General features: G+C 40.7%; 1 protein-coding gene across 2 annotated transcripts in view; it reads left to right on the top strand.

The window, feature by feature from the left end:
• ELOVL4 (ELOVL fatty acid elongase 4) overlaps window positions 1–16,333 on the top strand; it is a 70,705-nt gene extending 54,372 nt beyond the window's left edge. For both annotated transcript variants that reach the window (XM_045011050.1, XM_045011049.1), the window contains exons 4-6: window positions 5,350–5,521; window positions 13,203–13,330; window positions 15,399–16,333. In XM_045011050.1, the coding sequence (XP_044866985.1) occupies window positions 5,350–5,521; window positions 13,203–13,330; window positions 15,399–15,674 (576 nt within the window). In that variant the 3' untranslated portion in view covers window positions 15,675–16,333. The remainder of the gene's footprint in view (window positions 1–5,349; window positions 5,522–13,202; window positions 13,331–15,398) is intronic.
• The last annotated feature ends 663 nt before the right edge of the window (window positions 16,334–16,996 follow it).

Here is a 16,996-nt window from a genome sequence, read left to right as displayed (position 1 = left end):
TGCTCCTGTGATGCTTTCTCTTCCAACCTTTACCTAACCTGAAATTCTCACCTCACTATCCAGGGTGTGATGGATCCAGAGGCAATTGAGACATCCCCCCTTGCTCCTGCTCAGGTTGGGGAGGGAGACATCCCCAAGCAGAAACAGCTGGGGCAGTGCTACATATCCTCCTACTTCCTCCTTCGCCTCCCTACTCCGTTTATGTATTTGAGGGGGAGTGTGCAGCTCCTCCCTCTCTTTACTTCCACCCCCCATGCAGGGGGCTGTCCTACATGGCTTCCATGCAATGGAGCCAAATACACCTACCACCACTGGACGGTGGAGCCATCCTGCCAGGGAGGTGGAGAAAAGGGTCGCTTCTGCTTGCTTTTTTACTGCAAGGAGCTCTTGCTTTCTGCTGGCCTACTGCCATTTTGACTCTGTTCCGGCCCTGCCAGGGCCATTTTAATGGACAGGGTCCCCAAAAGACATGGGAGACCTTTAATTATGAGCTTACATATTTCATCTTCCATTTTTTATTTATGGAGCCCTAACACATATATGTATCCTGTGTTCATTACTGTAAGAGCAGGAATTTCTGTTCACGATTTTACATATTTATTTAATAACACTTGCAAACCCATCCCTTGAAAATGGTTTGAGCATTTTTGATATGTGGCCTGACTGTTTTTAGATGAATACCAATATACTTCAACTACAATTTGAATATGTCAATTAATGTATGTACCACTGTGTAGGGTGACCAGATGTCCCATTTTTAAGAACAGAAGAATGGCCATACTGGGTCAGATCAAAGGTCCATCCGGCCCAGTATCTTGTTTACCGACAGTGGCCAATGCCAGGTGCCCCAGAGGGAGTGAACCTAACAGGTAATGATAAAGTGATCTCTCTCCTGCCATCCATCTCCACCCTCTGACAAACAGAGTCTAGGGACATCATTCCTTACCCATCCTGGCTAATAGCCATTAATGGACTTAACCTCCATGAATTTATCCAGTTCTCTTTTAAACGCTGTTATAGTCCTAGCCTTCACAACCTCCTCAGGCAAGGAGTTCTACCAGTTGACTGTATACTGTGATCTGGCACCCCAATTTAATTCAGAAGAGCAATATCAAAGAGATGTTCTTCAGCATGTGGTGGCAGTTATAAAGTTTTTAAGTGCTCGTGGGTTTGGCTTCCATGGCCAGGATGATGTATTAGAATCCAAAAGCATTAGAAATGATTTTGGGATTTTGGAACTATCATCACAATTTGAGTCATTTCTGGCTTATCACCTAGCTATATTTGGACAGAAGGGGAAAATTAAGCCCTCCTATATGTCGTCAGCTGTCTCTGACATTCATTGAATTGATGGGAATGATAATTAAAAATACTATAGCAGCAGAATTAGAGTAAGCCAAATATTTTTCTGTAACTGTTGATACAACTCCTGATGTAGTGCATGTAGACCAGCTCACATTCATCTTCTGATTTCTCAATTCAGAGGGGCATATAATTGTGAAATTCATTGAGTTTCAGCTACCTGAGAACCACACGTGCAAATGGCCAAAGCTGTGGTGGCTATGATAAAAAAATAAGTTTTGGATGTGTCTGTCTCCTGTATGATAATACTACGTTCAGTCGGAGTCAACAGTGTTAACAATTGCTCAGATGCAGTCATTTTGGGGGGGTTATTCAGTGACTCTATTCTTTCTGTTCTGCCTCAACATATTGATGGAAATCCATTTCCACAACATAAATACTGATACTAACCAGAGATTGTTGACTCAGAAGTCTGTCAGATACTTAGTGGTGTAATTGTGCCGATTCTACCAAGCCATTGTGTCAAAACTATAGCAGTATTCAACAAGCCTTGGAAGGTCTTTCAAAAAATATAAATCAATCTCCTGACACTTGTTTATATGCAGCTTATCTTCAGATGAAAATGGAACAATTGGAGACAGCTGTCATGGCACTCTTTTGGACACTGTGCTGCAGCAGTTCAAACTGACCAGCACCCAGCTACAGAAGATGGACATAGATCTAAGTGTTGCTGTTAATGTACTGTGCTCCCTGGAAACATTTGTTGTGACCAGTTTGAGGATTTTGAATTCAGTGCAAAGAAAATGCATATGCTACTTCTGAATACAGTATATTCTACTTATTAGCAATCCCTCGGTTGCCAGCAAAAAGTTGCCATTATCTGGCAGTTGCTAATAAGCGGAAGGCAGGTTTGCGAGGCTGCAGCTAGGAAAGGAATTGCTGGGATGTGCCTTCCCTGGCTTCAGCCCTGCAAACCTTCCTGTGGCAGGTGCTCCACATGTCCCAGTGCTTCCTTCCCTGGCTGCAACTTCATAAACCTGCCAGCAGGTGTAGCCTTTCTTCCAAAAACAATATTGTTAATAAGTGGCATGCCATTACCAATATCCAAATCCCATTAATATTAAATTCATTGGGTTGGGATTGGTTCCTGGCAAAATTTTGCTATTAACTGGTAGGTGTTAATATCCAGATCACTAGTAAATGGAATCTGTTGTACTATCAACATGAGTTTGTTGTCCCCGTAAAAGAAAACCAGTTGAGGGTGAGTCTGAAAAGGCAGTAGAGCCAGTACTTGAATGAAGCCATCAGTTTTGCACTGAAACATTTTTTGTTAGAACAGACAAACTTGCAGCTTGTCTATGTCACAGACTGGATGCTTTCAATGTGCTATATGAGTACTTTGAAGTCCTGTTTAAACTGGGTTTAGTGTATGTCAGTGAAGTTCTCAGCAGTTTATCCTCAAGACTTGGACCAAAACTTTCTTGACAAACTCTTTCAGTGTCAGTTCTCTGCACAAAATGAAACAAGTTACCATATGCACTGCATCAGCTGCTACTGCACAGTTGTGTGATGTCTACATTTTCTAATGTTGACACTGGCCTATGAATTTTTCTCAACCTATCCATGACTAAATGTGAAGGAGAGCAGTCATTTTCAAAGATGGATAGTATAAAAAAAGAACCGAGATCCATAGTGCAGCAAAACAGTTTGAATACTTCTGAGGGAACAGAGTTGGTCCAAGAAATGAACTTTGCCAACCTAATCACTGACTTTAGTTTGCTTAAATCTCAGAAAAAAACAGCTGCAAACAAAGGTATGAATTGTTTTGTATAGCTTTTACATTGAGAGAAATGCCCATAGCAATGGTATTTGTTTTTTTCACCTATCAGACACACCATTCACTATGTTACATTATTAATTATAGTGTATGTTTGTTACTGCATTCAGTTATTTGTGTTTACAATGCATTGCTTTACCTCTATGGCTATTTTTTTCCTGTTATGTCTTTATCAAAAACAAAAATTACTATCTTAGAAATTAGTCTTAAAAGCTTGAAAAATAAGCCTGATTATAATTTGGGTTGTTTTTGAACACAGTGTCAGTATGAAATACTACATTTTTATGAAATATCAGAGAATTAGAATAGTGTGTATCAGGTCTCTAGAGATAGCTGTTTTGATATCAATGCCTATTTTTGCTTTTTTGTAAATTGTTTTGGAGAAGAATTGGTAAGACAAAATCTGCGCAAAGTTGGGTAGTAATTCTACATGATCTTGCTCTAGTGAATACTGTTATATCTGAATTCCACTATATTTTGCTGCAGCAGTAGTCTGTACATGAAACCAACTTGCTCTATTTCTGCTTCCCCTGTAGTGAACTAGTTATCTGTTTTCTCTGTCAGTCCTTGCATGGAATTGCTAAAGTGTTTAGTGTTTAAACTGACATGCGATACTGAGCAGGCAGTACTTCTGAGGAAACCTATTCACTGTAAATATTAATTGCTAGCTAAACCTAATTCTTAATGTCTATGGTGCATGTTTTGTTCTCTGATTCTGTTAATTCTTTAAATAACATGTTTTTCATCGTATCAGGAAGGTTCAAAGTTTTGGGGATTTTTTTTATTGTTTTTTCAGGAGGTGGCTTAGAATATGTGCCCAAGGCCATGAGAGTTCTTAATCCAGCCCTGAGCCCTGATCTTACTCACCCTTATCTAATGAGCTAGATCTTTTATGATGCCAGAGCTAGAGCAGGGATCAGCAACATTTGACACACAGCCCATCAGGGAAATCCGCTGGCAGGCTGGGATAGTTTATTTACCTGCAGCGTCCACAGGTTCGGCCAGTTGCAGCTCCCAGCACATCCTTCGGTCCGTGCCGCTTCCCGCAGCCCCCATTGGCCTGGAATGGCAAACTGTGGCTAGTGGGAGCTGCGATCAGCTGAACCTGCGGACGCTGCAGGTAAACAAACCGTCCCGGCCCGCCAGCGGATTCCCTGATGGGCCGCGTGCCAAAGGTTGCCAATCCCTGGGCTAGGGTAATTGTCAAACTTTGTTTGGGGACTGGAAAGAATTTTTCCCATATGGCAAAATTAGCAAACTGCTCTGTAGGGTTTTTCACCTTCCATTCAGCATATCTGAGGTCTGGATTTGGACAAGGTAAATTACATCATCACAACTTTAGCGGGCTCCATTGTGGTTGGTGGGTTAAAAAATGGTCAAATGTGAATCTCTTTTAACCCAGTGGGCTGCACAGGCATGAGCTCAGAGCAGTTTGTTGAATGATGATGGGGTGTGTCTTGTTCAGTGTATGGCTCCCCTGTTCTCCATTCTCCTATCTTCTTCATGGAGGAAGGGAGCAGGATAGACTCTGACTTCCAGAGCAGGCCTGAGCATGTAAAGAGGGTATTGCCCTCACTTGTGCCTGTCAAGTTTGTAGAACCAAGCACCATTGGTACTCAGTTGAAATCCACACTGGAACAGCCCAGTTAAGTAGTACTGGGGAATGGTCTCCATTGGTTAAGGATTTTAGTAAAGTTGTGGCCTCTGCATTTAACCATATCGTAGTGTATGTGCCCCCTTGTTTCTGTGTCCATGTCAAATTGTGGTCTGCTTGCATACAGGACTTGCAGTAGCAATCTCTGTAGAAGAGTGTAAGGTAAAGAGGAAGTATATGAGAGATAGTAAACTGCTTCTCTTTAGAGATGACTAAATTGTACAATATGGTAGCCTTTATAAAATAGTATATTGAACCCATGTTCAGATGTTACAAAAAACTACATCCTTGGTTGGAGTAAAATCCAAAGAAGTCTAATGCTCTGATGTTGCCAGATGTTTAATAGTTAAATCATAACTGACTTCTCCTAACCTATGATTCCACTCCTGCTGTAAATAACCCAGAATTCAGGGCATTTTTCAGAAATGGAATAGAAACTGCCAAAAATGCTAGTCATATCTTCCATTTCTTCCTCACAGCACATTGATGTAGTTAACTTTAATTTAATTCAGTTATTTCTTTAAGAATCATTAGGATCTTTGTTCCTATATTGCAGATAGCTGGTGCTTTATGGTGGTACTATGTCTCAAAAGGAATTGAGTACTTGGACACAATATTTTTCATCTTGAGGAAGAAATTTAACCAAATCAGTTTCCTTCATGTCTATCACCATTTCACTATGTTCACCTTGTGGTGGATTGGTATCAAGTGGGTTCCAGGAGGACAAGGTGAGTGAACTGTCTTTTTTTCTCTTCAGGCAATATAGACATAAGAGTGAGAATCAGCCTATTTGGAATTAATAAAGAAACCAGTATTTCATGGAGTTAACTGAATACTATATGATAAGTCTATTCAAACAGCATCGGATCATAGCAGTTACATAGTGTAACTTCCTTCTGTGTGAAATGAGAAGGAGGAAGAGAGAACCGAGCTGTAGTTTTATGAATTGCAAAACACTTTACTCACAAGTATCAAATGCAAGACTGAGATTCCATTTTTACAAATTCCCTCTTTAAAAAAATTGTCACCCTGCTATATGGAGCAGGCAGATAAATTTGTCTCTCTCACCAGAAGTTGGTCCAATAAAAGATAATACCTCACCCACCTTGTCTCTCTAATATCCTGGGACCGACACAGCTACAACAACCCTACCTAATCTAACATTTTGCAGCTCCAGAGAACTAGGAATCAGAACTATGGGCCAATTTCTTCCCTGTTACTCCAGTCTAAATCCATTGAAGTTAATGGAGCTATTCTGAATTTTTACTAGAGTAGAAATTGGCCCTATATCTGAGTTTGGGGTTTGTTTTGTTTTGTAACAAAACAAGTATCAAATTCTGAATAACTCATTTGAAGGTTAGCAATAAACCCTTGTCAACCAGTTGTAGAAGCTTTATAATTATGCAAATCTATAATTAACGTTCTTTTCCTTTCTGTTCTTATAAATTTCACATCAAGGAAATCTTACTTCCATTGTTTTCTACACACCCTTCTTTTCCTGCATTGTTCCCCTGTGTCATGTCTTGCTTTGCCTTGTCTCTCTCAAATTCTGCTGAGGCAGAAGTTGGAAGACAATGTCCCATTTTGTTTGTAAAGGGATGTAAAAATAACTATAAAAATAATTTGCAATTATAATCCATGTAGTCCAGACTAAAATTAGTCCCAACTACCATTTTCCAGTGAACCCCTTACCTTTTAGCACCTTATAGTCAGTGATGAGCTGCCAAAATCTTAACAACGGGTTCCCTATAAAAAGTTCTGATTTAACAACGGGTTCCCTATAAAAAGTTCTGATTTAAGGGATGTGCGACAGCATGTATTTTTTGTACCAATAGGGTTACCATACGTCCATATTTTTCCAGGAGGTGATTAAGAACCGAAAAGCCTGACATGTCCAGGAAAATACAGATGTATTTTAACCCTACCTAAAGTTCTTTTTTAAAAAGATGGGGCTGAACTAGAAATGAGCTCCGTTTCACATGTGTGGGTGGTGATCAGGGACAGTCTCAATTTTTGGGTCTTTTTCTTATATAGGCTCCTATTACCCCTCACCCCCGTCCCAATTTTTCACACTTGCTGTCTGGTCACTCTAGGGTGTGCACATGTGTGGGTCCCAGCTGCTCCCTGCCCCCCCCTCATTAAAGCAGGTGTGCAGGGTTACTGCCCTGGGAACTGCAGGGCACCAGTGGATGTGGGGCTGGCTGCAGATAGGGGTGTGGGGCAGGGCTAGCTGGAGGCAGGGAGTGACACGGGCTGGCTGTGGGCAGGTGATGCGGGCGGGCTGCGGGTGGCTGTGGGCAGGGGGTGGCTGCGGGCGGCTGTGGGCAGAGGCTGGCTGCAGGCAGGGGGTGGCTGTGGCAGGGGCTGCAGGCAGAGGCTGGCTGCGGGCAGAGGGTGGCTGTGGCAAGGGCTGGCTGCGGGCAGAGGGTGGCTGTGGGCAGGGGGTGGGGCAGAGGGCGGCTGTGGGCAGGGGCTGGCTGGGGCTGGCTGGGGGCAGGGGCTGGCTGGGGGCAGAGGGCGGCTGTGGGCAGAGGGCGGCTGTGGGCGGCTGTGGGTGGGGCAGAGGGCGGCTGCGGGTGGCTGTGGGCAGGGGGTGGCTGGGGGCAGGGGCTGGCTGGGGGTGGCTGGGGGCAGGGGCTGGCTGCGGGAAGAGGGCGGCTGTGGGCAGGGGCTGGCTGCGGGAGGCTGAGGGCAGGGGGTGGGGCAGGGGCTGGATGGGGGCAGGTGGTGGCTGGGGGCAGGGGCTGGCTGCGGGTGGCTGTGGGCAGGGGGTGGGGCAAGGGGTGGCTGTGGGCAGGGGGTGGCTGGGGGTGGCTGTGGGCGGGGGTGGGGCAGGGGCTGGCTGTGGGCAGGGGCTGGCTGGGGGCTGGGAAGGCGGGGGAGGGGCGCAGATACTCACACGGGGGGGGGGGGGGGCTGGGAGCAGCAGGAGGCAGCCGGGGACTCACCAGGCAGCAGCCGGAGCCCCAGGGCCAGAGGTCCAAAGAGCAGGAGCAGCAACAGGGCCAGGAGGCAGCTCACATGGCTCTCGCAGCACAGCACAGCGCCCCCCGGCGGCCGGGAGGAGGAATTACAGGCTTCCCAGGCAGAGCCCATCAAAGCTTCCCTCGCAGGGAAGCTAGTTAACAAGCGGTTCTAAAACTGCTTCTAAATTTAACAACGGGTTCGTGCGAACCGGTGCGAACCGGCTCCAGCTCACCCCTGCTTATAGTTTGATCTTGTACGTTGCTGAGTGCCCTCAACTCCCATAAACCTATGCAAGGGGCCATTTCAAAGCTCAGCTCAACTCTGTGGTCCAGTTGTTCAGTCTATACAATTCCTGGTTCCAACAGAAGAAATGCAGCAGGTCTGTGTTGTGGCCCTTCTACAGCAACAGAGGCCTGGCATGGGGTCAGGATTTCACCCAATATAAACTAGGATACATGTCAAGTTGTTACAGATTTCTTTGTGTATATCTGTTCCACTGTTTTCTAGCAGATGACATATTGCCTACATACCAGCAGGTCTAAATTTTCTATCAGAGTGCCAATTCACAATAATTCATAATGACAACGAATAGTCATGGGGTCAGGGAAAGAGTGAGAATGATTCTATAGCCTGGTGGTTAGGACACTCCCCTATGATGTAGGAGACCCAAGTGCAAGTCCCTGCTCCCGATGACTGTTCATTTCTCCAAAGTAATACACCTTTAACAGGAGAGATTGAGTAAGTCTCATGCCATAATATCAGGACACTCTCTTGAGAGATGGGAGAACTAAATTCTAATTCTTTCTGCTTATTAGCCAGACAGGAATTGAACTAGGGTCTCCTACATTCTGAGGGAGCTGCCTAACCACTAGGCTATAAGGGAGGCTAACTTCTTTGTCCCCACCTCACTTGCTCTTCCTCAAGACCTGCAAGGTCATTCACCAGTACCAGCAGCTGCAAAAGTGACACTGAAGAAGTGGCAGGCATGGATGTGCACAGCAAAAAGGGAGTGGGCTCAAGCATGTTATTTAATGTTGCTTTGGGGCCCACCCAAAAGACTTTTCCAAGCATCAGCAGGGGGGCAGTAAAAATGTTATAAAAGCGTGTGAGAAGTTTTTCAAAAGTAAAAATTCTTTACATGCTATATTTTGAATGAATCAATTTTTGAAAATTCAAGTTGACAAGTGTCTCTTTAAGGTTGAGGATTTTCAATTGAAACTACAGGGAAATCCTACAGTCCATGTTGCCAGAAAAAAGTATTACTCTCTTGTAAGGGATATCCTACCCTGCAGAGGAAATTACCATGAGTTCTGGCAAGAAAAGACACCCTCTCCTGCATGACAGTAATCCTTTAGACAATGTTAGCTGTGTAGCAATGTGTGATTTGCTGTTTGGAATCCTAGGCCATCACTACTTTTGCAAATGTATAGTATCTATTAAAACATACATGTATTAATTAATGTAGTGCAAGCATTAATTTTTTTAAAAGATTGAAGTATATTTACTATCTAAATAATACTTTTCATAGAATCACAGAACTGGAAGGGACCTTGAGAGGTCATCTAGTCCAGTCCCTTGTACTCAAGGCAGGACTAAGTATTATCTAGACCATCCCTGACAGGTGTTTGTCCAACTTGCTCTTAAAAATCCCCAATGATGGAGATTCACAACCTCCCTAGGCAATTTATTCCAATGCTTAATGACTCTGACAGTTAGGAAGTTTTTCCTAATGTCCAACCTAAACCGCCCTTGCTGCAATTTAAGCCCATTGCTTCTTGTTCTATCCTCAGAGGTTAAGAAGAACAATTTTTCTCCCTCCTCCTTGTAACAACCTTTTATGTACTTAAAAACTGTTATCATGTCCTCTCTCAGTCTTCTCTTCTCCAGACTAAACAAACCCAATTTTTTCAATCTTCCCTCATAGGTCATGTTTTCTAGACCTTTAATCATTTTTGTTGGCTCTTTTCTGGACTTTCTCCAATTTGTCCACATCTTTCCTGAAATGTGGCACCCAGAACTGGCTACAATACTCCAGTTGAAGCCTAATCAGCATGGAGTAGAGCAGAAGAATTACTTCTCGTGTCTTATTTACAGTAGTCCTGCTAATACATCCCAGAATGATGTTTGCTTTTTTTGCAACAGCGTTACACTGTTGACTCATATTTAGCTTGTGATCTACTATGACCCCCAGATCCCTTTCCGCAGTACTCCTTCCCAGGCAGTCATTTCCCATTCTGTATGTGTGCAATTGATTGTTCCTTCCTAAGTGGAGTACTTTGTATTTGTCCTTATTGAATTTCATCCTATTTACTTCAGACCATTTCTCCAGTTTGTCCAGATCATTTTGAATTTTAATCCTATCCTCCAAAGCACTTGCAATCCCTCTCAGCTTGGTATCGTCTGCAAACTTTGTAAGTGTACTCTCTATGCCAGTATTTAAATCATTGATGAAGATACTGAACAGAATCAGACCCAGAACTGATCCCTGCAGGACTCCACTCGTTATGCCCTTCCAGCATGACTGTGAACCACTGACAACTACTCTCTGGGAACAGGTTTCAGAGTAGCAGCCGTGTTAGTCTGTATCCGCAAAAAAAACAGGAGTACTTGTGGCACCTTAAAGACTAACAAATTTATTTTAGCATGAGCTTTCGTGAGCTAAAGCTCACTTCTTCGGATGCATAGAATGGAACACACAGACAGGAGATATTTATACATACAGAGAACATGAAAAGGTGGAAGTATGCATACCAACAGGCAGAGTCTAATCAATTGAGATGAGCTATCGTTAGCAGGAGGAAAAAAAACTTTTTGAAGTGATAATTAAGATGGCCCATAGAAGGTGTGAGGAGAACTTAACATAGGGAAATAGATTCAATTGGTGTAATGACCCAACCATTCCCAGTCTTTATTTAGACCACAGTTAATGGTATCTAGTAGATTCTAGTATCTAGTAGATACCATTCTAGTATCTAGTAGATACCATTAACTGTGGTCTAAATAAAGACTGGGAATGGTTGGGTCATTACACCAATTGAATCTATTTCCCTATGTTAAGTTCTCCTCACACCTTCTATGGGCCATCTTAATTATCACTTCAAAAAGTTTTTTTTCCTCCTGCTAACGATAGCTCATCTCAATTGATTAGACTCTGCCTGTTGGTATGCATACTTCCACCTTTTCATGTTCTCTGTATGTATAAATATCTCCTGTCTGTGTGTTCCATTCTATGCATCCGAAGAAGTGAGCTTTAGCTCACGAAAGCTCATGCTAAAATAAATTTGTTAGTCTTTAAGGTGCCACAAGTACTCCTGTTTATTTTTTCTCTGGGAACAGGTTTCCAACTAGTTTTCCCACCACCTTATAGTAGCTCCATCTAGGTTGTATTTGTTTATGAGAAGGTCATGCAAGACAGTATCAAAAGCCTTACTAAAGTCAAGATATACCACATCTACCGCTCCCCCCCTATCTACAAGGCTTGTTACCCTGTCAAAGAAAGCTATCAGGTTGGTTTGACACGACTTGTTCTTGACACATCCATGCTGACTGTTATTTATCACCTTATTATCATCTAAATTTTTGCAAATTGATTGCTTAATTATTTGCTCCATTATCTTTCTGGGTACAGAAGTTAAGTTGACTGGTCTGTAATTCCCCGGGTTGTCCTTATTTCCCTTTTTATAGATGGGGACTATATTTGCCCCTTTCCAGTCTTCTGGAATCTCTCCAGTCTTCCATTACTTTTCAAAGATAATTGCTAATGGCTCAGATGTCTCCTCAGTCAGCTCCTCGAGTATTCTAGGATGCATTTTATCAGGCCCTGGTGATTTTAAGACATCTAACTTGTCTAAGTAATGTTTGACTTGCTCTCTCCCTATTTTAGACTCTGATCCTACCTCATTTTCACTGGCATTCATTATGTTAGACGTCCAATCGCCACCAACCTTCTTGGTGAAAACCGAAACAAAGAAGTTATTAAGCACTCTGCCATTTCCACATTTTCTGTTATTGTCTTCCCCCCCTCATTGAGTAACGGGCCTACTCTGTTCTTGGTCTTCCTCTTGCTTCTAATATATTTGTAGAATGTTTTCTTTTTTTTTTCTTTTATGTCCCTAGCTAGTTTGATCTTGTTTTGTGCTTTGGCTTTTCAAATTTTGTCCCTACATACTTGTTAATTGTTTATATTCATCCTTTGTAATTTGACCGAGTTTCCACTTTTTGTAGGACTCTTTTTTGAGTTTTAGATCATTGAAGATCTTCTGGTTAAACCAGGGTGGTCTCTTTCCATACTTCTGATCTTTCCTATGCAGTGGGATAGTTTGCTCTCGTGCCCTTAATAGTGTCTCTTTGAAAAATTGCCAACTGTCTTCAATTGTTTTTCCCCTTAGACTTGCTTCCCATGGGATTTTACCTATCAACTCCCTGAGTTTGCTAAAGTCTGCCTTCTTGAAATCCATTGTCTTTATTGTGCTGTTCTCCCTTCTACCATTCCTTAGAATCATGAACTCTACCATTTCATGATCACTTTCACCCAAGCTGCCTTCCACTTTCAAATTCTCAACCAGTTCCACCCTATTTGTCAAAATCAAACCGAGAACAGCCTCTCCTGCTGTTGCATCCTATCAAACAGTGCTTTCTACTGAAAAGTTTTCAGGCCAAGATTTTCAAGAGTGAGTGCCTAAAGTTTGACATTCAAGTTCATATTTTAAGGGCTTGTCTACACATGTTCCTAATGAAGTCCATATTTGCAGTGCTACTTCTGGTTAGGTTAACCCACAGGAACAAGGCACTCTTATTCTGAAATAAGAGTGTCCACACATGGAGTTAATTGGGAACAACGCCATCGATACTTAAGTCCTTAGACACCTGTGTAAGTGGTTCTGGTTTTCAGGATACTGTAATTCATTGATGTTAATGGATGTTGCTGGGTGCTCAGTTGTTTTGAAAATCATTCTATGTATTTGGGTGCCTAATTTTAGCCATCCATAGATGGCAATATTAGCCTAAATGTAAAGAATTATTAAATGTTAAGGGCAATCTTGAAATATCAGTGCTATTATTTTAACATTCTTTTTTTTTTAACAATAGATTGTTAAAAGTGGTGTATTGCATGTTGCAAACACCCATATAACTTTGCTCATGTGAGTAGTCCCATTGAAGTCAGTGGGACTACTCACATGACCAAATTACTTAATTTTGGTACATGTTTATAGGCTCAAGCCTACATAGTCAAACCTGTCTAATGGACAAAAGATGTGGATTTCATCTTAAGTTCCGTTTTTATGCATATTACTATTTAGTGCTGACAATACATACAAGATTGTAAGTACAAAATGTGCCAATTTTATTTTTACTGTGTAATAACAAAAAAAATAGAGAGAACTTTTTGGTTTTCATGTTTAAAAATAACAGTATATGGATTTTTTTTTTATATCTGAACAGCTTTTTTTGGAGCCCAAATCAATTCTTTTATTCATGTTGTTATGTACATGTACTACGGATTAGCTGCCTGTGGCCCTAAATTTCAGAAATATCTGTGGTGGAAACGATACTTGACCATATTACAATTGGTAAGTAAAATCTCTCTCTAAATTTGCTCTCTCTCTCTCTCTCTCTCTCATTCTCTCTCTCTCTCTCTCTCTGTGTCAAATGAAACATGTACCAGCCAAGCACGAGGCTGGATGGCTGTCATTTATTCACAGATCAAGTCAGAAGCTGATGTAATTTTAGAAGTGCAATGGACTTTTGAAATAATTACACATAAAATTGCTCTTTGATTATTCTTTAAAACAGTCAAAATATGCAATTAGCCAATAATAGTAATTAAACTGTTATTTTGCTTTTGCAAAATAATCAAATCTGTATCAGTTTGATTATAGCAGCATGACAGAAATAATGAACACCTGATTACCAGGAGGCAGTTATACTGTGGAACTATACGTAACGTAATCATTTATTTCAAAGGAAAAGACAATCACTGTAAAGTTTGATATTTAATCTTATTATTTACACAGCAGCACCTGCTAGTGCAGACTGTAGTTAAGGGTCTGATGACGTTTCCATTAGTTCTTTTTACATTTTTAAATGAATTTTAGTGTTAGTGAAACAGCATTGGCGATTGAAGCATGTATTTCAAACCTCAGAGCAGGTGCAACACACAAAGTGATGACCATTTCCTAATGGTGCCCTACTGAGCTATTTCAGCTCTGAACTACCAGGGATCTCCTCTAAGGGGAGAAAGCCTTTAGGTCTATTCATTTCCTGGTTTCTCAGACTGTCAACAAGAGTATCCTTTGGTTCCAGCTGTGAATTATGGGTTTTGTGTTGTGTGAACAAAAATCCATAATGTGCTAGACGGAGTCCACTTACTCTTTCCACATAAACTACCAAACAGCAGCCAGAGGTAATTACTTGCAATCACTGTTGGACTGTGGCATATAATGGGGTAAGCGATAAGCAGTCACTCCCGTTTTCATTTTTTAATGTCACAGATCAAAGATTTTTCTTAGATAATTTCTTCTTTGCCCAAACTTTGTCTTTTCCCTTGTACGTGATGATAGCATGTATTGTCTTAAATTATGATCTACATGCTGTGTTTTATATAATAAATCTTTACAAATATATAGACCAAAGGTTCTATATTGTATACTACTTTTTACAGTAAGTACCCGTGCGCCAATCCATGTCCATATTTTTTTAATCATGGGGCCTCAGAACAGAAAAGTAATTCTGTATTCCTTATCAGCTTCAAAATGTAGGCTTGAGTTAACTGGCAGATGTAAAATTTTAAAGACTTTTTCCTGTTGATTTTATAGGCCTTATCTATGCACAAACTTGCACCAAAATAAGTGAATCAGTTTTAATACACACCTTTTGTTAATTCAGTGCAAGTCTATGTGTGGACACTCTTAATTCAGTCAGAATAGGATATTTGTGTTCTGAAAGATGTGTCCACAAGCAGACTTGCACTGAATTAACAGACAATGTAAATTAAGACTCATTTAATTAGTTATTTCGGAGTGAGGTTGTAGGTAGAGCAGCCCTTAGCCAGGCCTTTACAATAGTTGTCTCTGTCTGGTAAATAAAAATAGTGGTTGGAGCTGAGGGAAAGGAAGAGCTTTTTAAAATAATTGTATTAAATTTAAAAAGAATGATTTGTAAGCATTGAAGGCTTGACCTTCCTCAGCAGTAGAGGGAGGGAATAGCGGGGAGTGGAGCCATCTTTGGCAACAGGGTTTGGAGGGTATCAGAAGTTGAGGTGCCCATGTTTATAATCAGCATATGCATACATTGTTTTGTGACCAAAGTACTGGTTCCTAGAGTACTGAGACTTGTATAGCTGCTGTGCAGCTTTCCATGATCTCTGACAGATACTGTAAAGGAACAGCTGTCTAATCTCTAGGAACTTCCTTATAAAACTTAAAATGCTGTGAATGTAAATGTTTTACTACTGTTTGTATTTGTTAGTGTAGGGAAATATTGCAATTATATATTACTTAAGTAAACCAGGAATTGTGTTTCACAACAGACAGTTTTTTCTTTATAGTTAATACGTAATTGTACTTTCAATAAAAGTTGGTATAGTCAAACTGAACATGGCATCAAATGGTTTACTTTGCAATATTTTCTTTTTTTCAGATTCAGTTCCACGTGACTCTTGGCCACACAGCCATGTCTATTTATATCGACTGTCCCTTCCCTAAATGGATGCACTGGGGTGTAATGATCTATGCTGTCACCTTTATTTTCTTGTTTGGTAACTTCTACTATCGGACATATAAAATGCCCAAGGAACCCATTAAGAATGGCAAAATAGTGAATGGTGCTGTTGCAAACGGTGTAAACAAACTAGAAAACAATCTAGTGGTGGAAAATGGAAAAAAGCAGAAAAAGGGAAAAGCAAAAGGAGAGTAACTTATCCAGGCCTTAACCATTGCTAGCAGTGGGGAACCTCCAGTTTGGTTTAAAAAGAAAAAGATAAAAAAAAGAAACATAATGTACCAATTAACCCTTAGGTTACCGAAGAGCTAGAACACAGATATTTTCATTATTTATGAAGATTGTTTTAACAAAAATACTTCAAGTTAAATTTCTGTTATAATTATGTAATTATCAAGCATTTGATGATCTCTGTGTAAACTTTTAGACCGCGGATGCTGGTGATTGTAAGAAAGAATTGCAGTAAATAACATGTTTTAGCAGTCCAAAGGTTAATATTACCAATGATCCAGTGATTTGTTGAAGCCCACATTTCTATGTGGAAAAAGGCAGCTTTTGAATATTTCTGTTTCTGCCAGAAATTTATTAAATTCCAAATTATGATGTATGTTTTTATCTGAAAATACAAGCTCTCATTATTAATTAGAGATATCTCAAGACACAGTTATGTTCACAGTTATGAACAGAGTCTGTTGACTTATCAGACTCTTTTTTGTTTTGATTTAGTGTCTGCTACAATTTTTCTTCGATTGTGGAAATATACCTACCTCTTAATCTGTTGAAAAGAACATTTAACATTAAATAACTTTAATTTCTGAAATATGCAGTCTTCTAATATAAATGTCAGTTAATGCTAATTGGAGAAAGAAATTGCTTTCCTGAAAAAATACATTTTCACCTGTTTTGTAGAATTATCATCTGTCTCTTTCAATGCAAGCTTGGAATGGTATTTTGGATGTGATTCAATGGGGAGAAAACTTTAAAAAAATATATTTATATGAAACAAAGTACATCTCATAGCCTAAGATAATCCATCTGATGTAAGGTTATTCTGCCTTGTCCCCCACCTGCATTAAACCCATGGTGCTAACTCTTATAACACTCAAAATGATTGTATGGTGTTAAGGTGAGGGGGAACATACTTAGAACTTAATCCTTCTTTTGCAAATGCTACGTGCATTCGATGCCAGTCATGTTTAAATAGAAAACAGGCACACTTCATCAGGAGAGAGAATCTGCAGTTAAAGTATGTCTTTACAGCAAATACATTGTGGGTATATTCTGGAAATATCTACCCATAAATTGGTCTTGCATCTTAGTATTTTGATGATTGTAGACTACACATCTGGTATTGTTTGCAGGCCACTGCCTAATGCAAATGATAGAGGTAGATTGGCTGGCATTCCTCCAATATTGCTGGCTCTTGTCAGTCTAAGTTCTGGGGTTGCTCTGCCTATCATTCCTTAGTCAAAACAGTTATAAGAAGACAAAGTCTTTTTATATAGCACTTCACAAAG

This window comes from Mauremys mutica, chromosome 3 (assembly GCF_020497125.1).
Source record: "Mauremys mutica isolate MM-2020 ecotype Southern chromosome 3, ASM2049712v1, whole genome shotgun sequence".
NCBI classification, from domain to species: domain Eukaryota; kingdom Metazoa; phylum Chordata; order Testudines; family Geoemydidae; genus Mauremys; species Mauremys mutica.
Note: the sequence above shows the minus strand (reverse complement) of the source record. Positions and strands in the feature narration are given on the sequence as shown.